At 42.0% G+C, this 26,731-nt stretch overlaps 2 protein-coding genes across 11 annotated transcripts in view; both read right to left on the reverse strand.

Annotated features, from left to right (window-relative positions):
- Positions 1-283: 283 nt before the first annotated feature.
- Positions 284-4,514, reverse strand: LOC117543549 (peptidyl-prolyl cis-trans isomerase A-like). The gene is made up of 6 exons (XM_034211915.1): positions 4,273-4,514; positions 4,039-4,069; positions 3,207-3,295; positions 3,023-3,119; positions 1,494-1,569; positions 284-650 (listed from the first exon to the last, which is right to left on the reverse strand). Exons 1-6 carry the CDS (start codon positions 4,423-4,425, stop codon positions 515-517), a joined length of 582 nt encoding a protein of 193 aa, XP_034067806.1. The 5' UTR covers positions 4,426-4,514; the 3' UTR covers positions 284-514.
- Positions 4,515-4,869: 355 nt separating this feature from the next.
- LOC117543566 (zinc finger MIZ domain-containing protein 1-like) overlaps positions 4,870-26,731 on the reverse strand; it is a 115,546-nt gene continuing 93,684 nt past the window's right edge. For 5 of the 10 annotated variants that reach the window (XM_034211916.1, XM_034211923.1, XM_034211948.1 and 2 more), the window contains 18 exons: positions 19,864-19,999; positions 19,349-19,466; positions 19,044-19,258; positions 18,729-18,930; positions 18,177-18,452; positions 17,902-18,084; positions 17,651-17,728; positions 17,368-17,536; positions 17,142-17,280; positions 16,165-16,375; positions 15,922-16,027; positions 15,664-15,824; positions 15,478-15,545; positions 15,315-15,383; positions 14,986-15,230; positions 14,697-14,854; positions 8,357-8,647; positions 4,870-8,274 (listed from right to left, as the gene is read on the reverse strand). In XM_034211916.1, coding sequence (XP_034067807.1) covers positions 8,203-8,274; positions 8,357-8,647; positions 14,697-14,854; positions 14,986-15,230; positions 15,315-15,383; positions 15,478-15,545; positions 15,664-15,824; positions 15,922-16,027; positions 16,165-16,375; positions 17,142-17,280; positions 17,368-17,536; positions 17,651-17,728; positions 17,902-18,084; positions 18,177-18,452; positions 18,729-18,930; positions 19,044-19,258; positions 19,349-19,466; positions 19,864-19,999 — 2,897 coding nt within the window. In that variant the 3' untranslated portion in view covers positions 4,870-8,202. Of the gene's footprint in view, positions 8,275-8,356; positions 8,648-14,696; positions 14,855-14,985; positions 15,231-15,314; positions 15,384-15,477; positions 15,546-15,663; positions 15,825-15,921; positions 16,028-16,164; positions 16,376-17,141; positions 17,281-17,367; positions 17,537-17,650; positions 17,729-17,901; positions 18,085-18,176; positions 18,453-18,728; positions 18,931-19,043; positions 19,259-19,348; positions 19,467-19,822; positions 19,843-19,863; positions 20,000-20,975; positions 20,994-26,731 lie in introns of those variants that run through there. The other 5 variants (XM_034211940.1, XM_034211956.1, XM_034211982.1 and 2 more) reach the window with 3 other exon arrangements.

Below are 26,731 nucleotides of genomic sequence, written 5' to 3' on the forward strand. Positions count from 1 at the left end.
CATCTTGGACCTTAATTCTTCTGGACAGATGTCGGCAGAGTAAATACTTAGCGGAATGGGATCATTAGTCATCCGAGGCTGATGAGAAAAACAGAAGAGGCGAGGGACTGATCTCATTCTTCATCTGGTGATCAAACATTCCCCCAATAAACGGACACACCTTCCATTAAAACAGCTTCGGACAGTTATTGCTATTAAAAAAGTTATTGCAGGTTTAGAGCGTTGTGTAATACTTTACTACTACTAAGGATGTGTAGTAGAAAAACAGATGGCAAGAACAAGCTTATATTTAGAAAAAATTGTTTTATTGTTTTGCCTTTTCACATTTTTTTTTTCACATGTCACAGTTAAATGTGTCACCCGAAGAAGCCTAACACAGGATAAGAAACCGATGATCTTTATCCTGAGAGGAAGCTCTGTGTGCCATGCCTGAAGAAGGAGCCTCTTTCACTCGGACCCTTGCGTAGAAATTACAGCATGAGACTGAGATGAGACTAGGACCGTGTCCACGAGTCTACTCCAGCTCTCCGCAGTCTGCGATAGTGATCCTCTTGGAGGTTTGCCCAGACTGGGAACCGAAAGCCTCCACTTTCTTGATCACGTCCAGTCCCTCCTTCACGCTGCCAAAGACAACATGCCTGCCGTCCAGCCTAAATGAAGAAAGAAGAGCTGTATTATCACTGCCCCGCACTGAGAGACAATCCCTGATGTACCCAGCAGGCTTTGACTCATGACTTTGTGTTGGGTGATGCACTATTCCTGCAAGAATTCTGCTATTTTAGGCCATCATTCAAATCTTCTTTCTGCTCCTCCTGTCAAAACATTACATGAATTCACAGCATCCACCCAGAAGGTCTGGGGAAAAAACCTCTAGAACAGCATTTTAAATATAACTGGGAATCACTAACTACATATCTCCTAGAGGCTGCAATAACACAAGTCATCCAAAAGGCAGCAGAATTGTATTGTTGGATGGTATACAAAATATATTTTTCAAATTGTCCCAGGGTAGTTTCTCTTCTTGGGACTCCAAGTCAAATTTTACAATATGTGTCAAGTTTGCAGTGTCCAAATTGCACACTGCCCCAGAAGCACTCACAGACTTTAGGTGAATTAATTGTCATGTTTTTTTTTTACATTTCCATAGTCATTAAAGTTATGTCCATTTAAAGAGGCAGTGAAAATGAAGATCCATGGAGGCTTTAATACTAATTAAACCTTTGAAAATATGAGCTGAGAGTTGCTTGGTGAAACTGGCACTGTTTAAATAGGATAAGTATCACCCCAGTATAATTCTTTTTACTTTATGTTGAGTATTGATGCGTCTGCTTTTGTTTGGTTTTCCCAATTGCACAAGATCTTCAGTTTTCAGCAAATGATCAGAGCTCTATACAAATGAATGACTTCAAATAAAGCCAATGACGGTGAAATGCTGTAAAAAATAAATAAATACAGTAGCATCAAGACTCATGATGTTGTGTGTCAACACATACCATTCTGTTTTAGAGGTGCAGATGAAGAACTGGGATCCATTGGTGTTGGGTCCAGCATTGGCCATAGACAAGATACCTACAATGCATCAATTAAAAAGTATTTATCTTAAAACATGTTGTGCATTTAGCTTTAAGTAACAAAACAGTCATCTTAACAGATTTACTTTTCCTGTCAAGTCAAAATGCCCATGTTGAACTGGAGAACAGATTTCATTATCATCTAAAACAGGGGTAGCCAACGCAAGCCGTCATCGCCACGGAGGAGCACACAGCCTCTGTGAGTGAGAGAGAGAGAGCGAGCGAGGGAGGGAGCTAGGGGGAGAGAGAGAGAGAGAGGGAGAGAGAGCGAGAGAGCTAGGGAGAGCACACTTTTATCTATTTAATATAGATAAAGTAAGAAATCATTCCAATGTGTACTATAGGACAGTAAAAAAAACTGTTTAAAAGGGGAGTGATCAGTAAAATATGCATAAATAAAAAGAAAGAATGCTAACTAGGTAACATAAGATAAGAATAAACAAGTTTAAATGATTTGTTATTGGTTGTAATAATATTCTAACGATGATAGGAGTATTGAAAAGTATACAGCTCCCTTTCATCTGAGTGTTGAGAGCTATATCCATAAATTCATTTTGTGCTTAGATTGATGCATTTCACTTCAACATTTGCATGCCCCCGGACCCCCCTAGAGGAGGTGAGGTCCCCCCTAGAGGATGTGAGGCCCCCCCTAGAGGATGTGAGGTCCACCCCCCAAATAAAGCAGGTTGAAATAATTAAATGGAATACATGTTCTTTTAGTAAACACTGAAAACGGGTCCCACAGACCCAAACAGCACACAAAGGTTAAAGGTAAGCATATAATAATGTAAAAATGTGCTAAATATATACACTGCAAAAAACAAAAAAAAGAGGAGTAAAAGTAGCCCTCGACTTGTTTTATTTTTTGAAAGTAGCCCTCATCCTAAAAAAGGTTGGTGACCCCTGATCTAAAACATAAACCAAGATGATTCACAACCGTTCACAACACATCAACACTATTTGCATAATGCTGCCACCTGCTGGTGAAAATGAGTTAGACAAACATTCCGAGTTACCCTCTTGCATAATGTTTAATGGCTTTTACATAACAAAATATGCATTCATATTATCTAGATTAATGTAAATAAATGCAAAATATAGAGAAGACTAATTTACCTGCCAAAATACTGCAGCTTCTTAAGAGTGAGATTTAGTACATGTGCACGTTTCTGTGTATCCCATAATCTCAATATATTGTGCAGTGATTAAGACGTAATGCTGCAGTTTGTGCAACACTTTGAGGTTTGTTGCAACACAGATAATACTGAGTACAGAGTTTGGATGAATAGAACAGTAGCTGACAGTATGTGAAGGAAAACAGATTCTGCATAATTCTGTGATTTCAACTGATACTTGAAGATAATTCATCACGTTAGCCAACTTTCTACATCGACATACATAAATACACTGTGTATATCTTCTTTTGTGTACAAACAGAATAAGATATTTACCAGGTCCAGTGTGCTTCAGCTTGAAGTTCTCATCAGAAAACTTCAATCCATAAATAGACTTCCCTCCGGTTCCATTGTGGTTAGTAAAATCTCCACCCTGAAATATAACACTGCTGTCATTGCACTGTAACACCATGCCTGCGGGACAACAAAAGGACAACAAAAGGAAAAGACAAAAGCTTACCTGGCACATGAAGCGAGGGATCACCCTGTGGAAAATCGATCCCTTGTAACCAAAGCCCTGTTCCCCTGTGCAAAGCGCTCTGAAGTTCTCTACGAGAAAGATTTGAGTCAAATTCTATCTCACAATCAACACAGGTCAGTGCTTCCCTCAAGTGTTAGTTTGAATTTGAATGTATGATAGTCCCTCTTATTTGAAAAGGAACAACTAATCTGTACTTGGGTTGGGTACAGGTTATTTCTTTTTATTATGGCTGGGTATCTCAGTGTTTAGGTACACACAGGCTGTGTATGTGCAGAAGTAATAATATACTAATAATATAATACCATGAATAATATTAATATTATTAATATATGTATGTATGTATATATATATATATATATTAATAATATTCAAACCATGCCAAGCTCTTGTCATTCAGACTCCAGGCATGTCTGGTATCACAAAGGAAATCACAAATGAGTGTAAGTGTGTTAGTGGTGATTATACATGCATAAATAAATTCAAAGATAAATAACAATGAATAGGTTTTTACTTTAAGACAGACAGCCATGCTTGAATCATCATATCAGTTTCAAATAGCAGAATTTTCTGTAACTTAAATCCCACCCAAATAACTCATGTGTGATCGGAATAATATTATTGGTGCACAGAAGGAGAATATTCTCAAAACAAATACTTCCTCCTTTAGTTTATGAGGAATATTCAAATAAATTATCACCTAATGTGATAATATGTAATAATAAACATGAAAAAAGATGGTTTGACTTTCAGATGCACTTGAGTATGCGTGTTTGTATTTAGTGTTTTCAGGAAAGGAGACTCGTGTACTGACCTGCAGTTCTTGGCACAACGTCTGCGTTCAACTGCAAAGAAAACAGAATGCCTCAGGGTCAAATGTGGACACGTTGTTCTCTGGAAAACTAGAGCCGCAGCGACTAACTACAATACATACTATCTATGTTAACGTTACTAACCGGAAACGGTACATATTTCAGGTGTACAACAGCGGTTAGTTTATTTTTCATTCAGTGCAAACATGACCTAAAGGAGAGTAGAAGTGTCTCACCTCGAAGGTTACTCTGCCGACAAGCTGGTTGTCTGCAGCAATGTCAAAGTACACCGTGGGGTTTTTGTTGGCAGCTGCAGGGCCGGTGCTGTACATGCGCGCGAAGGTACACGCGAGAGAACATACTTTTATTCTGTTTGTTAAAAGTAACATTTTCCAAGTTATTGAGGCTCAGCTAGGCAATGAGCAAATGTCACGCTTACATGTGAAAAGCAAGGAAGTGTTTCTCACGCAACCGGAAATATATAAACTGCAAGCTGAGACGGGAAACTCTCGCGAGATTAAACGTGATACAGAGCATGCATTGCATTAGGGGACTTTTGAAATGTCAATTATTTATTAATTTATTGCTCTGCTACCATATCGACTGTACATTTCTGATAGGATTACATTTGGTATGTTTGGGTGTGTGCATTAATTCAGCTAATATATTATGCTATTATACATGTATGCCTACTCTTAATTACATTTTTAACTTTTGTTTATCTATGTTTTTTATCCTTCGCATTTTGAATCCGTTTATATTGTTTTTAGGCAAGCCTCTTGTCTAAACTATGATGCAACTGCACAAAAGACAAGACCACAGTGACATACATGTATCATCTGAATACATATTTATTAGATAAATATTAGGTTGTCACATCATCTAACTACATACAGTTCTGCAAGACTACAAATCACAATTAGTTCCTTTATTTTCTGACCAGTTTAGAATATGAAATGATTGTACATACAATGTACACAATAGAGACAATGGCCACATTGCATGAATAACCTTAGATTGTGTCATTTTTCCAACTTCTTATGATATCAAAAAATTGTACAAACTATGGATTTGGTTACAATCTTTTGGACCAGTCCCTCCCACCACCTTCCTCCCACCCCAGCGAAATAATTTACTTGTAACCTTGTTTTTACTTCCTTTTTTAGCTTTAGCACCTCAGTGTATGCAGGTGACAGACTAGAACACTTAGGCTAAATATTACATATAAAACATAGCTGTCCCAGTCCCCTGACATAAGAGGTGAAAGTATATTACAGAGGGAGAACAAAATGCTGAAAGATACCCACAAACATTCACCAACAAGTTTCATTTTCCATATTTAGCCACTTCCAGTAGAGGGGTTGCAAGCTTTTTATTATTCTGAAGAAACAATGCACATTCCCAGGGAACATGAATACATTTCTGTTCACATGTCTCTATAATCATTTACATATATACAGTCATCCTTGGGACGTTTGATCTAGCCTTGCCCTCGACATCCTTTCCCGGCCAGAATGATGCACGTGCCCTTCCTCTCTGTATTTTGTATTCATTTTTATTTTTTTAAACAATTCCCCAAGAGTAATGGCCCTTTTATAGTGATTGTGCATCAACAGATTTGGGGTGCTGCCTTATAGATCAAATTGGCTCACTTGGAAGTGAGAACAAAATGTGAAATGATGAAGACTTTCATGGGAATGAACAAAAAGTTTCAATTCAGATAACGAAAGATGAAAATGGGGTAGTGTATAATTTCAAGGGGGATTATTCGATGTGTCTTTGTGACATAAATATGAAACAACATGTCAGTGTGCTGAACTGGTAAAAATAATATTTTATAAATGACATTTAAAATAATGTTTACATTAAACCAGGGTGGTTATATCAGCACAATGCTACAGTTGAAATAAATTGGATTTCTAGCCTTACAGATCAATAAGAAAAACCAATACAAAATAATTTACCAAAAAACAAAATATGGGGATACAAATGTATATGGTCTGGTGCCTTTTAAAAAAGCCACATTTTCTTTAACAAAAATATAAACAATATTGTGGATTTCTTTAAAATATGGTTGTGATATATCTTTAAAATACCACTGTGTATTGACAATTAGCAACAATTATGATATTCACATAGCCCACTAATTACACTGAAAGCCAGCTGATACCACGTCTTTTTAAAAAAAAAAAAAACATTACTGTTTTGTATCACTGATCAAATGTTAACAGAAATTCATGAATACGCAAACTTTTCAACCGAATACATCTGAGCGTGAAATAAAATATTGCAAGCTTGACATCTGAAAACTGAAATGATGCTACACAATCACCGTGAGCTGATGCAGGGAAGACGGGACACATCAAAATGGGACGCGACCTGCAGGAAATAGCTTATGAGACATTTAGACTGGCTTCCTCACAACAAGGATGCGAGAGAGATGTCGTACGCTGGTTACAAACAAAGTCAGTGGTTAGGTGGGAGTCTGGGAGCATACGTTGTTAGGTCGGACGACTAATGATCAAAGGACAAACATTATCAAGATGATACAAAAATATTCACAATGATATTTACAGTACAATAGCTTTTCTTAAAAAATAATACATTTGCATACTGAACAGCACTCTTCTCCAAAGTGAATTTGAAAACAAATGTGGCAAAAGGTCTGCACCAATACTGCTTTAAAAATCACTTCTTGAACAGCATTGATGGATAAACTGCTTTTTTCCCTCCCCTATATCTTTGAAATCAATATTTCCTCCCTTCACACCAATAAAATAAAAAACACACTCACATAGTCTCACACTCACACATGCACACACTCACAGTCACACACAGGACCAAGCAAACACAAACCTCCTTATCCTCATCCCTCTACCTTTGGTGATTTTGAGCAGTTTCCCAAACGATTTATGGATAGTTTAATTTTGCAGCAACAAAAACAAGAAAATAAACAAACATAATACATTATATCCAGCAAATACATGATGAATGTATCGCTGTTATCAGCATTATCCCTTCAATGTTAGTGTTAAATAAATCATACTAAATCTGACAGAAATCAAAAACAAATGTACAAACAAAAAGAGCCATGGAAACAGCAACTGATAAAAACCACACTATCTTTTTTTTTAACCACTTGGAACATCACTAGACAAGGGCTTGGCACACATGCACTTTGTAGACTACTTTAACAGCATATCATTTAACAGGGAGAGAGATGCAATGTTGCAAAAATGCAAAGCAGACGGCATGGAAGGAGTCGTAGCAGGTAGCGATAAACGCAGCAGAATCTTTACAGGAACCCTGATCTCTCTTTTATTTCCATTAAAGTCACTCCTCTGCACAGGAGGATGATAACTGTACAATATGTAGAAGGTATTCTTGGTATGCAATATAAACGTTGTTTCTGTTTTAGTGGGGCCAAAAACCTTCCAGCTGTCATCCCTTAGGGTGACAAAAATATGTATATATCACAATTGTAGACAAAGCCAATCATTCCCCAAAACCCTTTTGACCAAAACATTTAAAAAATAAGGACAGATAGGGCTGATCTTAGTGACCTTTTTTATTTTTGTAAAGACTGATTTTTATTTTTGCATTGCCAAAATCTCTTGTGCTTTTAAATGATGTGTGGTGGACAAACAGTGCGGCTAACAAGACCAGTCAGGGAATGGAGTTGTGACACCAGGAAGCTGTGGCCTCTCAGTTTGGAATAACAAAATGGATTTAGCGCACACTGGCCAGATAGCGCAGGTTTTTTCAGTTATTTTTCTGTTTTATACAGTGAATTCCTTTTTCTTCTCAAAAGGACACAAAACATGGATAAAAAAATGCTACAACACGATCCTAATGTGCACACATACACCTGTGTGTGGCGTAAAAAAACCAACTGAGTATAGCTGCACAGTTCAAAAGTATCGCCACATTGTGAGAGGAACCCCCCCCTCACATCCCACTGTTTCTTGGAGTTTGAACCTCTTTCAGTCAATCTGTGCTGGCCAATGAAAACTGTACAAGAGGAAGAAGTGAAAGGGAGTGCATCTTTGTGTTTATCAAGTACTGAGCGACCGCCCGGTGTTCTCGGGGGAAACTGCAGGCAGTCAGAAAAGTTTGTGTCTGATTTGCCTCAGTTGTTTTCGAAGAGCGATAGAAGGTCATCGTTGCTATTGCTGGGAAGGTCGGGGGGGGTCCAGGTACGACAACAGCTCCTCTGGGTTAGCAAGCTCTGGAAGAAGCTGTAAGGAAGGAGAAATTGGTTAGTCATTGAATACACAAACTATTAAATACGGATATTTTCTGCTGTGTGTCAGGACTCACGTCTAAAGAAGGCTCGGGCATGTCCGACACTCCTTGGCTGTCCAAACTACTCGAGGGGTTAAAGGACAGGTCGCCGTGGGGATGGTTGTTGGGGCCGGGCGGTTGCTGATGTTGTTGATGTTGCTGATGTTGCTGATGTTGCTGATGTTGCTGAGGAGGCGGAGCTTGTCGTGACGGCTGAGGAGGACCGTTGTGGTGTAGCTGCTGCCCTGATTGGCTCCCAGGATGTGGAGATGCATGTAAGCTCTGCAGAGGACCATGCGAATGGTCATTGCCTACAGAGTGAGGTATCTGTGGAGAGATGGGCAAATAATCAGACCAGGGTTGTTACCGATAGTTACTAATATGGTCTAAAAAAAGGCTCCACACATTTTCATGACATGCTGTATTTGTGAGTGAATTCAAAAGGTTTCTAGTGTTCGTTGGAAATACTAGCAATACTAGAAAAGCTTTCTTTCTGAAAGTTACATAACAAGAATGATACCACTCTGGTGTTGGATGAAGTACTCAGATCTTCTAATTAAGTAAAACGAGTAATACTAATGTGGACACACTTGTAAAAAAAAAGTGAAACCTCATTCCAACTTAAAAATGTTACACATCTTTCTGACATTATTTGTATTGCACAACTTTTACATCAGATTCATACTTTTAGAGATATTAAACATTGTTCAGACCTTGGTAAAGAGGCCTTCTTCAGATTTTAACATTAGTGTGTATTGCGCAGCTCGTTAAGGATAGAGTGCGTGATGTCACAGGTAGAGTGGGGGACAGCTTGAAATTCGCCTTCATATATATATTTTTAAACCTGCCATAATTCCCAAACCCTACACTCCTGGGACATAATTTGTCATGAAAAACGTAGGACAACATCTCTTAGCTCAAAAAACAAAAAAAAATAAGCAAAAAAACAAAACAAAATGCCTCTTGAGGGCATGAAGTGACAAAAACTATCAACATGTCTCCATTGAGGCCCATTGTAAATTCAGCCTGATCTTTCCTCGCAGCAGCTGCCACACACCTTTAGTTAATCTGCCAAAAAGGCCACATTATTGACCCAAAAGTACACAAAAAGCAGACTGAGACGCTCGTCAGGGTCCTGACATGCTTCACGCGTTGACATTTCATCGATAGCTGCTACGGTTCTTTAAAAAAAACGTTCACATGTAAGAGGTTTATCTCTCATTCAGATCAATGGAAAGGCTCTCCTCTCACTGATTAATGCACATCACCATGGAAACCTTTGATCTCTGGGCTCAAGCACAGGTGTTTGATAACGTCAAAACACAAACACCTGTGTGATGATGTCATAACTCCAACTGACATGCTCAGAACGCCACCAAACATCACATGATGGTTAACACTGTAGCCCTGAACAGCTCTATATCAAATCTGATGTTAGGTAATGTGATGTTACTATGGCAACGCATCCCTCGCCATAAAACACGATGTCGCTGTAACTCCAATGGACATGGTCCGATTGTCCCCAATCTTCACCTGTATCACCGGTTCATGCCTCAACAGGTCTACGTCAAATCTGACATCTCACCATATGCCGTTTCCATGGAAACGCATCCCTCGCCATAAAACACGATGTTATCGTAACTCCTATGAAAATGGTCAAAACAGCACCAGACTTCAGATGATGGTTAATGGTCCAGCCCTCAACATATCTATGTGTCATTAATGAGTTTTCCTCAAAAGCTGTTGCCATGGCAACACATCCCTCGCCTTAATATCCTGCATATTGGGGCTGAACATCCGACTGTGAAGAATGTGGTACTACATATTGGAACAAATTATGTTGTGAAACAACAGTCAGAAGTGCTGAAAAAAGACTTTAAATGTCTGTTGGAAACTGTCAGCTCTCTAAATGCGGAGGTGTTCATCAGTGGCCCTCTACCGCCAGTCAGAAGAGGAGTGGAGAGATTCAGCAGATTGCTTGCACTGAACACCTGCCTGTACTGACCATTCTGTCAATTTTATTGACAATTTTAACTTTTTCTGGGATCGCAGACATCTTTATAAGGCAAATGGAGTTTGCCTGAACAAGTCAGGAGTGAAATTGTTTATCTCTAACATATTCAACTGCCTGCGTCATCAATCTGTTCCCTCTGCCAAGGACAAGCAACAAGAGGAATCAAAACAGGAGAAAGACACAACACATCGCTCAGAAAACCCTGAAGAAGTATCACTGCACCCGCCTGAGGAATGTTCTGATTATGGGAGACCTGTGACACAAATTGAGTAGTCTCCACTGCCCGTCACCCCCCCTGTCAACGCCTTTGAGGATACTCTTCATTCATCCCCCAGCTCTCTCTACTCTCCGCTCACCCTTTCACCCTCGCCCTCCCCCCTGGAGTTCGATGACCGCACAAAGGCGATACGCAGGATTGGCAGCATGTCCTTTACCCCCGCCCCTCAACGACGCCCACCAGAATCACCTAAGCAGAGACGCGCACCATCTCCCCCGGCTTCATCACCATGCCTACCACAATCATCCAAACCAAAACAATACAAGGAAGATGGAAGCAGATTTCCAAACCCCCCTTTCTACAGTGTAGCCCTCACCCTGCCCTCCTATGATGAGAGGAGCAGGGTGGTGGGTCCTCCCTCCCCTTCAAAGCCTGATAGGGATGTGTGTGTACAAAACGCGGCAAACTGATATTTGCTGGGTCCAGGCTCAAGGGCGTATGGCACTCTCAACTCTTTCAAGGACATGCCGGGACCCTGCCTGCCTGTAGCTTTGCCGATATCTGTGTTGATAGGTAATAGATTAAGAGCAGTGAATCATCTTAGATACAGGAAGCGCTCAAACGTTTGTGTGAGTTTATCAAATTTAGCAGTGATTCCATGTCAGCCACAGCTTGTCACAAAAAACCTGACTGATAGTGTGTTTAACGAACTTAAACTAGCTTTATTAAATGTCAGGTCTTTGACAGGTAAAACATTTTTAATCAATGATTTTATCACTGAGCACAATCTCGATTTTATGTTTTTAACAGAAACTTGGATTGAACAAAATAACAGTGCAGCTGTTCTTATCGAATCAACCCCTCCGAACTTTAGTTTTATGAGTCAGGAAAGAATGCAAAAGAAAGGGGGTGGAGTTGCTATTCTGTTCAATGATTCCATTCAATGCAGGAAGACATCTTATGGCAACTTTGCTTCTTTTGAATATGTGGCCCTTCAGCTGAAATGCTCCTCTCGAGCTCTGTTCCTAAATATCTATAGACCCCCCAAATACTGTGCAAGCTTTTTTGATGATTTTACCGAACTGCTGTCTATAGTGTGTATTGACTTTAGGGATGGGTATCGTTTGAAATGTATCGATTCCGATTTCGATTCCGGTTCTGCTTATCGATTCCGGTTCTTATCGATTCCCCGTTTCGATTCCAAAATTGTAAAATAAAGAGGTCAAACGTTTAGATAACAAAAATATATTTATTCTTAAAAGCTTTAACTGAAATTGTTACTAAAAAATATACATGCAATACAAATGTATTGCACAATAGCTGTGCTTTATTTTAACTGAGCTATGCCTGTGGCAAGCTATTAACAGGCATGACACTTTGCCTTTTCTTTTTCTTTTTTAGTGTAGTGGAGCCTCACTTCAGAGAGTTTACCGCGACCTATCTTTGGTGTTATGAAGTGACTGAGCTCGTGAAATGTCTACGGGAGGGCGGGGGAGCATCGCTGCGGGGCAACTGTGGACCTCTGTCGCCTGTCAGCGCAATTTATATGATGCCGTTTAAAAAAATGAAGGGCGGTGCCGGCCGTCAGCGTACCGAGCCGGCCGTCAACGGCCCGCTGACGACCGGCCGTTCTGTGATTCTCCAGGTCCGCCCTGTATTCCACCGGGTCACCGCAGCACCGCGGTGCAGACGGACCCGCTGGAATACAGGGTCTACCGCGTTTAGGAACCGTTAAGCAGAACCGAAATTGTGTATTTTGTATGGGTACCCGGTACCCGGCATTTTCTTATCGGTTCTCATCTGGAACCGAGTTTCGGTTCCCAACCCTAATTGACTTTGACCGTCTAGTCATTGTTGGTGATTTTAACATCCATGTTGACAACCTCCAGGACAGAGGGGCTAAAGAACTGTTTTGTGTTCTTGATAACTATGGACTGACTCAGCATGTGACGGAGCCCACGCACAATAAGGGGCACACTCTGGACTTAATTATCTCAAAGGGTCTGAATATCTCTAAGGTTGTGGTGACTGATGTTGCACTCTCTGACCATTCCTGTGTTTTCTTTGAGAGCTCTATTTCTGTTCACAAAAATGTTCAAAAAGAGGTAACCACAAAGCGATATTTAACTAAAAATACTAGGGAAATGTTTACTCAGAATTTTTCTTCCACACTTGCCCCTGCTAACATCTCAGTAAATGAGCTAGTAGATCATTTTAATTCAAAGATTAAAAATGTTATAGATGCCATTGCTCCAACTAAGGTAAAGGAAGTGACTGGGAAGAAAATATCTCCATGGAGAAAGGCCATGACCGTGAGAACAGAAAAAAGAGTGTCGAAAAGCTGAACGCAGGTGGCGAAAAACAAATCTCCAGGTTCACTTTGAAATCTATAAAGAGAGACATGGCCTTTATAATTTGGAATTGAAATTTGCCCGACAGTCTTTCTTCTCTGAAATCATTGCCAAAAACAAAAACGCACGTGCCTTGTTTGCTACCGTCGACAGACTAACTAACCCCCCAGTGTCAGTAGCCTCTGAATTTCTATCCACCAGGGCGTGCAATGATTTTGCCTCCTTCTTCACTGACAAAATTCAGAAAATCAGACAAGCAGTCAGTGCCTCTGTATCAGGTACAGCAAATATGTTGTCCCTATGTCCACCTAATATCAATTCAGACATCATGACACAATTCCATCAGATTAATGATAAAAACCTAGAGGACATTATTCAACTTCTGAAATCCTCCTCCTGCTGCCTTGATATTATTCCAACAGGATTTTTCAAAGATGTTTTTCCTTGCATGGCCTCAGATCTACTTCATATAGTAAACAAATCTCTTCACTCTTTTTTTTCCCACAGGCCCTGAAAACTGCAGTCATTAAACCGCTCTTAAAAAAGAATAATCTTCAGTAATGAACAATTACAGGCCCATATCAAACCTCCCATTTCTAGGTAAAATCATTGAAAAAGTTGTTTTTCAACAGTTGAATAACTTATTGCATTTAAATAACTGTTTGGATGTGTTCCAGTCAGGCTTTCGTCCAAACCACAGCACTGAGACTGCTCTTGTAAAGGTCTTCAATGACATCCACTTAAACACAGACAGTGGCAGAACTTCAGTGTTAGTATTATTAGATCTCAGTGCTGCGTTTGAACTCTTACTACTTTTAAATCCAGGCTGAAGACTTTTCTTTTTGCCGCTGCTTTTAATTGAACTATTCACATCTTAGACTGCACTGTAACTTTTATCCATGTATTTTTTCTTTTAATGTTTATTTTATTAGCTTTTCTTTTTAATGACTGATTTTAAATGCCATTTTCTTAATGTCTTTCATTTTTTGTAAAGCACTTTGAATTGCCTTGTGTTGAAAAGTGCTATATAAATAAACTTGCCTTGCCTTGCCTTAAAACACGATATTGCTATAACTCCTACTGTATGAAAATGGTCAATAAGTGCTCAAACTTCACATGTGTGCTAATAATCCAGCCGTGAAGACATCTACGTGATAGTTTTGACATTTATTCAAATGCTGTTGCCATGGCAACACAATGCTCGCCATGAAACACGATTTTCTCATAACTTCTGAAGTTAAAATGCGCCAAACGGCCCAAAACTTCACAGGTTTGGTAACGATGCAGCCATCAACACATCTAAGCGTATTATGGGGTGTCATCAAATGCCGTTGCCATGGCGACAGATCACTCGCCATCAAGTTAGTTAAAAAGTTTGCAGTTCAAATATTCTTCTGCTTTTCCAAGCCTTTTTACTTTCTTTTCTTATCAGACATTCAAGCTCCCAGTGTTCATGTATCATTTCAATCTAAATTCTTCACTTTCTTCTTACACATTACATTTCAGCATAGCAGTTCAGTGTCAGCTTTTCAGCATAAAGCATTCTCACTAGCAATTTTTCAGGAATTGCATTCTCTAGTATTATTATATTATTGAAGAATTATCATTGACACATTTATATGTACATCCATCTTGAGTTACAGCTGGTTTAAATTTAGCTTCCGTTTTTTATATATAAAGTATAATAGTTTAGAAATAGTTTATCAGACAAACATGGAAGCAAAAACATGAGAAACAGTGACATCTTCAAAAATCTAATATGGATAAAAAAGACAGAGAGAGGGGAAAACTCACCGAGTCGGGCATGTTGTGTGAGAGCGGCTTGTCCTGGCTCATCAGGCTGTTGGGCATGTCGGGGGGGTGAGACAGCTGGGGGCCGTGCATGAAGTCGTTCATCGATGTACCACCAGGGGCGCCGTGGGGGAAGTCAAAGCTCCCATGGTAACTGTTGCCTAGCACACAAAAAAAAAAACAGTAAATATATAGTCAGTACAGTACATTTCTTACACTTCTTCTTAAACTCCTGTTGAGGAAGACATATTTTTAGTCTTTATCTTATTAATACTTCATATTTATGTCATACCTTGGCTGCCGTATTCACTGTTGTTGCCGCCTTGCTGGGAAGATAATAACGGGTACGGTGTCGGTCCCGGGCCGAGCTGAGCTATCATCTCCATCACATTGGGCATGATCATTTGGCTGGGGCTCATAGTCTTAAACCTTTTGGCCAGCGGTCCATCCGGATCCTCCTTGATGTGGATATCAGATTTAATCGCCACCGGCCGCCAACTACACGTCGGGTCGATGGTCACCTCCTCAAACTCCGAGCTGGTTAAATACAGATTAAAAGGTTAAGATCTAGACACGAAGATAGAAGTCATTATATGGATAGTATATTTGTTTTCAACTTACTTTTGGATCGCGTTTAAGATTCCCCACATATACTGGTCAACTTCGAGTCCCTCTAACAACGCTGTTTTACTGAGGAGAGAAGAAAGACAGGGTTTAAAATGTTAAGAGAGACAAGCTCTACACAGGGTAAATACTGTTATCTGTTAAAGCTTATTAAACTTACTTGCATACAGGACATCGCCATGTACCCCGCTCACAGTTCAGTTGTAAATATGATTCCAAATCGAAACACTGCAAGAAGAGAAAAAGAGTTTCATTTTTTATCCATGCCACTATTTTAAAATGACTTTTCCCTTTAGCCATCAGCTTTCTGACTCCTAGTGTGTTTGTTTATCCCCGAGGTGTTTACCTGAACGTGTTTGCAGTCATGTCCTCTTGCTGGAAGCTGTATTCGCCGGAAGGTGATTGGACATTTGAGGGAAACTTTAATAGCTGTTTGCTCCACGCCGTCTTCTCCGTTGAGCGTCGGGTTCCCCGATGACGCTGCTACGCTGCTGAAGTTCCTCTTAACTTTACAGCAGTAGGAGAGAAATATGGTGCGTAAGCAAAGACTCTGAGAATGATCAGGACATAGGGTGCAAAATGTGACTGTGTTCTTTGGTGATACCTTTGGTGATGCAGTGCTCTGCAGGCAGAAGCCTCTTCTTCAGTAAGCCCTGGAGGACAGAGCGGACTGATGGCCTGTGGACAAGCTGCAGCACAAACAAGTGCGACTGCAAGAGAAAACACAATTGTTACTATCCCACACCCAAAACACCCAAAATAATGAAACTGGATTGATCATTTTTTTTACTTTTATTCTAAGCTGTAGCATTAAATATTATTATTTCAATCTGTAGAGTGTACTCACACAACAGCAGGCAGTTACTGTGATCTGGATCGTGTTCCTTCCTGGTTGGCATACGTGTTTCAAGTGCAGGGGTTTATGGGAGGTCTTGTTGTCGCCCCGCTCGATGGTGAGTGGTGTGGCATTTACGCTGACTTGGACTGATGCCGGCCAGTTGGTGTTCATCTGACGGTCTTCATGGTGGTAGCACTTAAACTGCAGCTCCAGGTCCGATCTGCATAGAGAAGAAAATATAGATGTTCATTTGGAAGTGTAACAGAGTAATAAACAGAGATATTTCGTCCCAATCAATTATAAAACAAACAGACTGCCAGTGATGGGAGGCTACATCTAGGATGATGTTATCATTTGGCATCAGAATGAATCTTCACTACTAGATTTTTTTGAGGCTGTTGAAGCTCCAGACAGGAGAGTGACTTTTTTTTGAGAGGGGAGTAGATAATGACAATAATCTAAGTCAGAGAAAATTGAGACATGAATGACCTTCTCTAAGATCGCCGGGAATAGTGGTGGTTTATTCAGTATGGATGCACAATCTGTTCAATCTTCTTGCTAAAGGTTAAGAGGAATGAAATACTCATGGATGAAACTCAAGCTTATTATTGAAAGCTTAGTTTTTCTGTTGACTGACAACCAGATGTTCAGAGATGCCAAAAAGAACAATGAAAGAAATAGAGATTCTTCAAAATCAGGTATCATGCAGACTGTTAGTCAACAGCCAGCAACTTAATCAGGGATTTAACATTTGTATTTCCACCTAATCCCAATAACCACTTTAACAACTATTTAAATTGGATTGCACCTTCTCTCTCCTTGTTCTGTTTGGAAAGGTAAGAGCCAGACTATTTCTTAACTATATACATTTCCAACAGTTTCCAGAGATATAGGAAACATAAAATTGCCCCAGAACAAAAAGACAACTTTTTTTCTCACCGAATATCTATTAATATTGTGTGTTGATTCAGTGTGTGATATCTTACCTCCACATGAGCGTCTGGTGTACCGAGGGCCGTAAGTGGAAGACGTGGTTGCTGACAGCCAGGTTGTGCTCTAGCCTGAAGGGCTCAAGGACTACTCCGTCCCGCACTGGGAACGTCAGCCGCAGCTCCTCCTGGTTGGCTACATTAGTTGAAGAAGAGCCACAGTTAGATTATCATGAGGTTTTAAAGGAATAAATGACACAATTAAATGTTTCCAGTTACTGACCTGGAGGGGGAGGGAGAGCGTTGATATTTGGCTTGATGTCCGGAGGGAAGGGTGGTTTCACGTCCTGGTTTGGCGACAGGTATGGAGGGATGTTACTTCCTGGGGTCATTGGAGGGGTGGGGTTGCCTGGCACTGGGGAGTGAGGGTAGTTACCCACCGGTCTGGGAGGCTATAGGGAAAACAATCGATTAGTTGATCCAATGTTTATGGGACTGTGAGAATCACAACCAGGTGTATGATATAATAATGTGATAAAACTAAATGAGTAAAAACATGAACTTACCCCATTCATATTACCCTGGCTGTACTGATATCCACTCCCAGAGAAGTTATTTGTTTGGCCATTAAAAGGTGGCTCTTGCTGCAATTTGATAAAACAAATACAAAAATTTGTTTTTCCACCTCCAAAATAACCTCCAATATGTGATTAATAACATAATTTAGTTTGTATTTTGTTGTTGGACAGTCTGGTGGATAGGATTTATATATTTTCCCAGAACATTTACTATACTTTACAATTAACCATGACTGCACCTTATAGTATTGGCCCATGACACCACTGGGGGGCGGGTATTGACCCTGCAGCTGCTGTCCTGGCATCCTCTGGCCGGGGTAAGTGGGGGATGACATCGGCCTCGAGGGGTTGGGTGTGGGGTATGGTCCCTGCTGGGTAGGGAACTGGCCGTTTTGTCCATACTGCTGCCCACCATAGTTTGGCTGTGGATGCAGGGATGACAAACACATACATTCATCATACAGCAAACAAGCTAAAACGTGAAGGTGAACGTGTTGAATTCACATCGACTCACCTCCCCTGGGTACGGCCTTTTCATGCCCTGTATACCCATGCCCTGAGGCCGGGGTCCTGCATAGCCTTGCTGGGGCATCCTTTGGCCGTGGGCATTGAAAGGCCCCATGCCTTGGCCCCTGGGCTGGTTCATTCCCATGGGGGGCCCGCTCATGTTGGATGGGTTCATGCCACCGCCCATGTTCCCAGGCATGGACGGAGGGCCGCGGGGTCCTTGCTGGTTCATGAACTGGCTGCTGTACGCCTGGTTTGGTCCCATCTGGAAAGAGGAACTCATCTGGAAGATAAAATGGGTTCAATCATCCAACTGCAGGTTGACTGTCAAAGTGGAAAAATGTTGCTAGTTAAATGTCACAAATGACCAACAGGCTCAGCATTTGTTATAGCTAAAAGAACTATCTAGCAAAAGTTATATTTCAGCAAATTATTCACACACGTAGATTTATCCTTATTCACAAATAACCCTAAATTCACTTCTATTTGCTTCCTGTTCTAGTACTACTGCTACTATTAAAAGTAATTGAGGGACTATCAGTTGTTTGTCATGTCCTACCGGTCCATATTGACTCATGTCCTTGTTCTGGGTTTCCTGCATGGCAGCTACTGTCGCTGTGGCCGTGGCGGTTGCCGTGGCGGCAGCGGCAGCAACTGCGGCGGCGGCGGCAGCAGCGGCAGGCTGGGTGAAGTCTGACTGAGGGCGGGAGTGTGGAGGCATGCCCATTCCTCCGGGTCCACCGTTAGGCCCTCCAGGGTAACTATGACAAAGAGGAACACAATATGAGCTCAGAGAGTTTTAACTATCAGAATAACTTCTCTGTAAGCAATTTCTATCAATGCAACAACCGGCGCAAAGCCTCTGTCCACTTACTTGCCACCAAAGCCCCCTCCTCCAGGGTAGTTGGGTCGTCCGTACATGCCCTGCTGCATGTAGCCCTGGTTGGAGTTGCCTTTGTTGGGGAACTGCTGTTGAGGACCGGAGAACTGAGGGGAGTTCATCCCGGGATTGTTCCCAGACATACCCGATCCCATTGGGTTGCCCCCAGGGTTCATGTTGTTGTTGTTCACCATGGGGTTCCCCAACACCTGTTGGACATACAGAGAGATATACTCGTGTAAATGTTGTGTGCTTTAACAAGAAACCTCGTCCTTTGTTGGACATGTAAGGGATCTCACCTGGCTTTGCGACGTGTTGGTCACGCCCCAGACGGTGGTAACCACCGACAACGAACCTGGAGGCTGATTGGTGTTCTGTTGCCAGGGAACTGAGTCGTAGGGGAAAGACCCATCTCTGCTGAGGATGGATAAACAAACATCATGTAAGCTGAACAAAATGTGCCTTGCGTCACTGCACAAATATTAGCCGTGTACAAAAGTACAGGCACAGGGAACAATAAAGATTGTTAGGATTATAAAATAAAAGCATTTTCTTCCTCTTGCAATGAAAATACATTGTGTTGTAATTATTAACTAAATGTTTTAGAGGTTGTGATGTATTTATTCCCAATTGACTGTGCGACAAGCAGTTAGTCTGGCAGTTTGTCTCTCCACTGATCCATGAGGAACACCGGGCTTCATGTGGAGAGGAAGGGCTTTCCCCAAGGGCCTGGTCTGTCTGTTCACACAGCTAACACATACATATAAACACACCTCATACTCAAGCCAAAAAGCGCAGCAGTGTGAACACTGACCCGTGTGAGAGGCCGGGCTTCATGGAGCTCATGGGGGGCTGCATGGGCACTTTTCCCGGAGGCTCGTTCTGCCTGCTCTTCTGGTGACGGAGGAGGAGGAGGCGTCCAAGTTCCTCACACCACGAGGACAGAAGAGCTGGAAGGAGAGCAGAGGAAGAGTGCATTAGTGAAATCCTGTGAAAAATAACTGCAGAGGTAACAGCCCTCTACTGCAAGCGCTGCAAAAACCTGCAAGAAGTGATTATGTGAGGAAACGAGGGCAGACAAAACAACAACTTAAGAACAGAAGCTTCTGAAAACAAGCCTGACTGACAAAATGATGTGTATCTTTGTGCAAAATACACTGACAAATTGGGGACAGCTGTCTGCGCAAAATAACAGAACAAAAAAACAGAAACATGTACAGTACACACTAAAATAAATACCAAAAACATTTCAAACAAATATAAAAATGTAGGCCCTTTTTTTAAATAATCTACTGATTAAACAATGTTATTTTAATTTTATTTAGATGAACTCATTATTTGATTATTTTTGACAGGTTCATGTTTATTGTAGTGTAGAAGTTAAATGTATTACTTATCAATGTTGATGCTAACAGCAAGGTACACATTAGCTGCCCGTTTACAGTCCGCCATATTTTAGTTTGTGTAGTGCACCACCCCACTAGTGGTGATTTAGTTCACTGTAATTTACTAGAAATCGACATGAATCATTTTTAAAGTAAAACAAGTAAAGTGAGAGATACAATTTTGCTAGTTGAGGAGCAGCTCACCGTGTAACATTTCAACATGCAAATAAGCTCTACAGCAGTTGATACAAATAACAATAGATAATGTCATGTTTGGGCTTCTTTATGCTGCAATACTAAAGATCAGCTTTAAATCCAGTATGTCACTGCATCTCCTGGCCACTAGGGTTCACTCTGGGCCCGCAAATGGACTCCAGCCCTTCCCTCCTCTCCTCCTCCTCCTCTCCTCCTCCTCCTCTCCTCCTTTCCTCCTTCCTACCTACCACTCGGCTAGGTAGCCACCACAGAGTGTGTTTGATCGAATCATATGCTTTTCATCTGCAGTGCATGTTTTGTACTGTGCCAACTACAAAAGACTCACTTTCGCTTTTTCTCTCCCTCTCCCTGCCTCCTTCTAGCTTCTCTCTGTGGCGTCAGAGGAAAAAGGGAATGTGGATTCAATCAAAGAGCAGGGCAACCACCTCCTCTTATGATTCACAGCACTTCTACAGAGACTAAGGAGCGACGAGCGAGGGGAAGGGAGGTGGGGGGGGGGGGGGAGAGATACAGAGAACATGGTGATTTTAGCTGTGGTTCGCGCAAAAGCCACGTCAATATGACAGCAGACAGTCCTCGCAGGCAGATCCACCCTGCTGCCACATGCAAGGACGGGCCGCCACAGCACATATTACACAGAGGGGGGAGAGAGACAGTGACAGAGAGGAAGAGAGATAAAAAAAAGTTGAGTGAGTCAGTGAGAGAGGAAGCATCAGGCTAATGGGGCTGATGGGAGGAAGGAACAAACAAAAGCTTCTGACTCCCATCACAAACATGGCAACCCAGAGATTTGACAACACATGAGTGCTTGCAAACAGAGCCTACTGACACACACATAAGGAGAGACACCACACTGGCTTACAGCATAGAGGTAAGAATAAATAGGACATGAGACGTCCTCTGAGTGGCGCCGAATTTCTGAAGGACAAAACTGAATTTCAACACACACACACACACACACACACACACACACACACACACACACACACACACACACACACACACACACACACACACACACACACACACACACACACACACACACACACACACACACACACACACACACACACACACACACACACACACACACACACACACACACCACACACACACACACACACACACACACACACACACACACACACACACACACACACACACACACACACACACACACACACACACACACACACGTTCTCCTCTCAGAGCATCGCACCCCAAAAGGCACGTCCTCTCCTTTCATTTGAACACTGAGCACACCAGCCTCGCTCTGTGTAAAGATGAGGGCTGGAATACAAAAGACATGTACAGATGGTGCCAGCAGTCTCTCTGCCTCTCCCTCTCCTCTCCCTCCCCTACCTCCCACTCCTTTAAAAGCAGCACGGGGCTCAGGCACAGAGGCAGCTGGGTTTTTCCTCCTTCCCACCCATGCTCCCTCTCTTTTTCTCTCTCTTCCTCCCCCCCTCCCCCCTGCCTCCTGTTCTTGGCAAGGCAGGTGCCAGGAGACAGGCTGTGTTGCTCCTCCTGAGGATTGATCTGACTTTACATCGGCTGCGCTTTGGTCGACAGGAAAGGCCTCTCAGGTGCTGTTCTCCTGAAAAACATCACACTGGCAGGTAGATGCACAGATTTGTAGGTTAGCTTTAATTAAATGGAACCGCGTCCAAGTGCGGCTAATAGGTTTACGAGTTTCACATCTATGTTAGAACGTCCTCCAGTGTTTCAACAGCACCCTCCCTCTCCCCGGACCCCTTTCTGATGGATTGAGTTTTCAATTCAAGGGCCTGGCGATCAGCCAGCATGTTACAGCTCAATTAGGTCCCATTATTCTCCTCCAACAAGGGGTAACTTGCACTTCTTCTATGTTGATAAACATGTCTCCACAACTTATCCCCTAACTGTGGCAATGAGAGGCCGTCTGGCTGCGGGGAAGGTTTCGTCGTTTCACACCGAGGCCGATATCAACAGCCGCAGACAAGCAGCAAAATTACAAAACATATCTAAGAGAAGTAGAGGAAAAACAGCAGAGAGAAAGAAAAACACCAGTGCTGCCACTTAAAAAGGAATTACTTTACCCCACCATTAGATAAAGGGCTTATCACCACACTAAATTATCACCTCTGCTGAGCACCAACCTGTTTAAAGGAGAGGCACTCTATCATTGACTCAGAGGATAAACTTCAGGTTTCATATGACAGGAGGAGGAACACCTCACTCCTCACAGTCTCTCCCTCCTTCACCTAAGCATCTCTCAGGACAGAGCGGATGACGAACACAAAAGGATTACTGTTTTTCTTCCTTCCTCGCTCAGACGACCCTTTAATAGACTCATCTGTGCCACAAGAGCAAAAAGTGGATACAATAGTTTCAGGTGTAGCGCTTCCAAATCACCAAGACTGTTGAACCAAAGTGCCATTTGGTGCTACAGAGCATCTTTTAGCTCCGTTTACATTGTCTCCCTGGTGACTATGAGTCTCTGTCTTCCATAAGGAGAGAAGCCTATCCTGTTTGCCTTGTGTATAGTCCCAGGAGCCCGGCTGATTCTGAGCCGTATTGATATTCTGGTGCTCAGCTGTGCGGCCTGATGGTCAGCTACACTGAAGGGCGGTAAATGCATCTGCTGGGAAGAGATGGGTGGTTCAGTGGCAGGGCCCGCAGCTTCCAGCTTCACTCTCCGTCATAATGCCCCGGGGAGACATGACAAACGACATGGACTGCATCCCTGACAGTTGTTCAATGCTCTTTCCAATGATAATTCTCCCCCACCCCAACTTTCCCCACAAATTCAGACAGCAGGAACAGAGATAAACTGTGCTGATTAAATGCCTCCATTTTGCCTCTTTCTGCTCTAGCAAAAGAAAAGGGCCTCGGGATTAAAGGGTCACTTCACCCAAATGACATGGTGCCTTTGGCGATTAGTTGTTGTGTTTTGCTAGCGTTTTGAGATATCTGTGTCTATGAGAAATATTTCATTTGTGCTGCTGAAGGAAATAATTGCTCTTTCTGGAAACAAAATCATTTTTACTTTAAGTTTGATGAACAATCTTTAATAGAGCTACATGCAAAGGCTCATTATCTAGACTGTTCATTCATGCTAGACCATCTCAAAGAATGTAACATTGGGGCTATGGTAGCTATATGCCACATAGGAAATGGAAGAACTGTGACTGGTCAGTTTGACCTGTTTGTCTTTTCAAGTTTTGTGTGAATACATGATAAGGAAGTCGTAAAACAAGTATTTTCAGTCAAGAGAGTTTATCCCAATGTCCTTCGTATCACAAATAACATGCGACTATAGGCTAATTAACAATAAATCTGTTTATTGTAGCAGTGTATCACCACAATAAACCCAAAGGTATTCTCCGGGTATCTACGGTAAAACCCCTACGTAAATTATAAATACATTTTTATATATGCTATGAAAACATGTTAATTTTTTTAACTTAAAAAAAATACAATTCCATTCACATGTATATTGTTAATGTGCATGCTTGAATAAAATAAATGTAATTTTGTGCTGCAACAGCTACCTGTGGGAGAGGATAACCCTAGAAACACAACATGATATTTCGCCATTAAAAGGTTACTCCTTCACTTGCTGCCTTCTCCAGAACATTTTCCAATACTTTTTCCCCTCCTTCTTTCCCTCCCTTTACTAGCAGGGGGACCGTAGTGGAGGCAGCAGGTAAGGCAGATGCCAAGAGCTCTTATGATCCTCATCCCTCCCTCCCCTCCCTCTCTGGTCTGTATCTAATAGACACCTGCTCCCTTGTCCACCCTGCACTCCCACCTGGCATCGGCCCACATGGCTCGGACACTCACATCCACACAGACATACAGCATATATCCAGTCATCACATCACTCTCACATTATCAGCAGCACTTCCTTACTTATTCCCAAACTAACTATAACATCGCAATCCAATTTTTGCAATAAACCTGTCGGAGAGAATCACAGCCCCCAAACGGCTTGTTTAAAGACATTTAGCCAGAAGGGCTGAGAAAAGAACAAAGACCATGAGCAAACTAACAAGAACGGCTCTAGTGGGCTGCACTCTTTAGTTTCTGAGGGAGCTCTATTCACATTCTGTTCCTCCCTCCCTCCCTCCCTCCTCTCTACTCTCTCTCTCTCTCTCTCTCTCTCTCTCTCTCTCTCTCTCTGCCCAGAACGGTTTGAATGGACACAAGCCTCCTGCAGGCCAAAGTCAATTAAAATAAGAGAGAGTCTAGGGAGCCCTAGTATCCCTGGTTACTGAAAAGCACCTAAGAGGCCATGCAAAACAGCCATGTTTAGTTTAAGCCAAATAATTTCTCGCTTGTGTAGGCTTCCTGGAATCTGGGATTTACCTAAAAATGTATGGAAAACCTCATGAAAACGGGTTGCTGTGACTTACAGCCGTTGCCAAATTGTCCTGTGTAAAATACCGGCTGAATCGTAAATCATCTCCCTCTCGCCATCCGCCACAGTCGCCACAGAGCCATGGATGCCCGCCTGGCAGCAATCGAAACTCGCTTTTGTCTTCCCACAGATGCCACCAATTATTCATCATTGCCAATTTGATAATGAAATGGAAGCGACTCGTTCATCATGCAGTCTTTTGAGGGGCTGGTAGGACAGGTTATACCCTGTCATCCCCTGACAGACCAGAACTGTTACTTGTTCTTCTATTGTGCGATAAATACACCGCCTTGAACACATGGTACACATTTTGCCTCTCTGGTCACCCTCTCAACTCTGCTACGCTGCGGCACGGAAGCGAGTGTGAACTGGCTGTCGTAAAAACGAGTCTGTAAACTGACTTCATTAGCTACTAAGATCTTGAAGTTGTTTGAGGCATTTCGTGACATAATTCAGGGTGAGTGATGTTTTCAGAAAGCCGATGAAGTGGGAAGGATGTGTGAAGCGGGAAGATGTAAATGTCATGGCTGCCATGTGGTTTCAAAATGTGGCATATTCCCTGAGGTCCTTTAAATACGCAGTCAAGGAGCTATCTCATTAAGTGAAAATGAGCTGAAAAACAAATAAAAAAAGATTACAATGGCAGTGAGTGTGTAGCAGTGGGAAAGTATGAGAAGCAGCTACATGTTGTGGATTGAAAGCATTAGTGCTAACAGTTATAAAACAGTCTGTCTATATAGGAGAGACACCCGCCTCCTGTCTGCACCTCATCTTTGTCTGCTGCTTTTTTTCTCCTTGTATTATTTCCTCTGCCGCTCTCTCTCTGGGAAGTCAGGGATATTGGAGTCTTGTCAATGAGTACTTAGCCCTGCTGCCTCATGGGGAGCCAGACATGCTGGCTAGGTTTTATGGCCCATTTCAGAGCTGCCCCGGCTTAAATACAGCCTCCTGCTGGCCACATGGCCGCAATGTCGTGCCATGTCCATCCGGCAAGGAGAACTGGGGGACGGGGGGACACTTGGACTTGTGCCAAAAAGGTTTTAGCGAAGCCACAAGCATATGTGACCATGTAGAGGCAACGTGAAGAAAAATAAAATTCTGCAGATTCTGGGTTGCTGTTTTATGACCTAACTTTTTGCAACATTAAATACGTCTTAAGACTGCATTCCTGAGATGATAGAAAATATGTCTCTTAGTTCCTCTTAACTTCTCACTTCTGTTTTTGTAAGGACGTTTGTATTTATATATCCAGCTTACCACTTTTTGATGCTCATTTCTATCTATATACATAGAAAAATGCAGGATTCCTTTTTTTTAATCTTCAAAAAAGGTCAAACACATTTGAATGAAACCCGTGATCACATGTTAAAGATCAAAATCTGTATACTGTATATCTTTAGAATTAACTGAATACCAACATGATGCAATATACGCCACCATACACAGAATTTATGCAGATCTCATTACTCTGACTGACATATTTTGGTCATGGTTATTCCGGAACCAAACTTCGCCAAAGCAGGCCAATGTTTTAAAAGATAATCTCTCTTGGCACATGCAACAAATCTCTTCATCAAAAACAGGGCATGCTATTCATGGTCCCTCTGAAGCACGGAGGTGGAAATCCATAGAGTTTTACCCCCTGGTGAGAATTAAGTCCTTGTGCATTTAAGCCAAAC

This window comes from Gymnodraco acuticeps, unplaced genomic scaffold, assembly GCF_902827175.1.
Source record: "Gymnodraco acuticeps unplaced genomic scaffold, fGymAcu1.1, whole genome shotgun sequence".
Lineage (NCBI taxonomy): Eukaryota > Metazoa > Chordata > Actinopteri > Perciformes > Bathydraconidae > Gymnodraco > Gymnodraco acuticeps.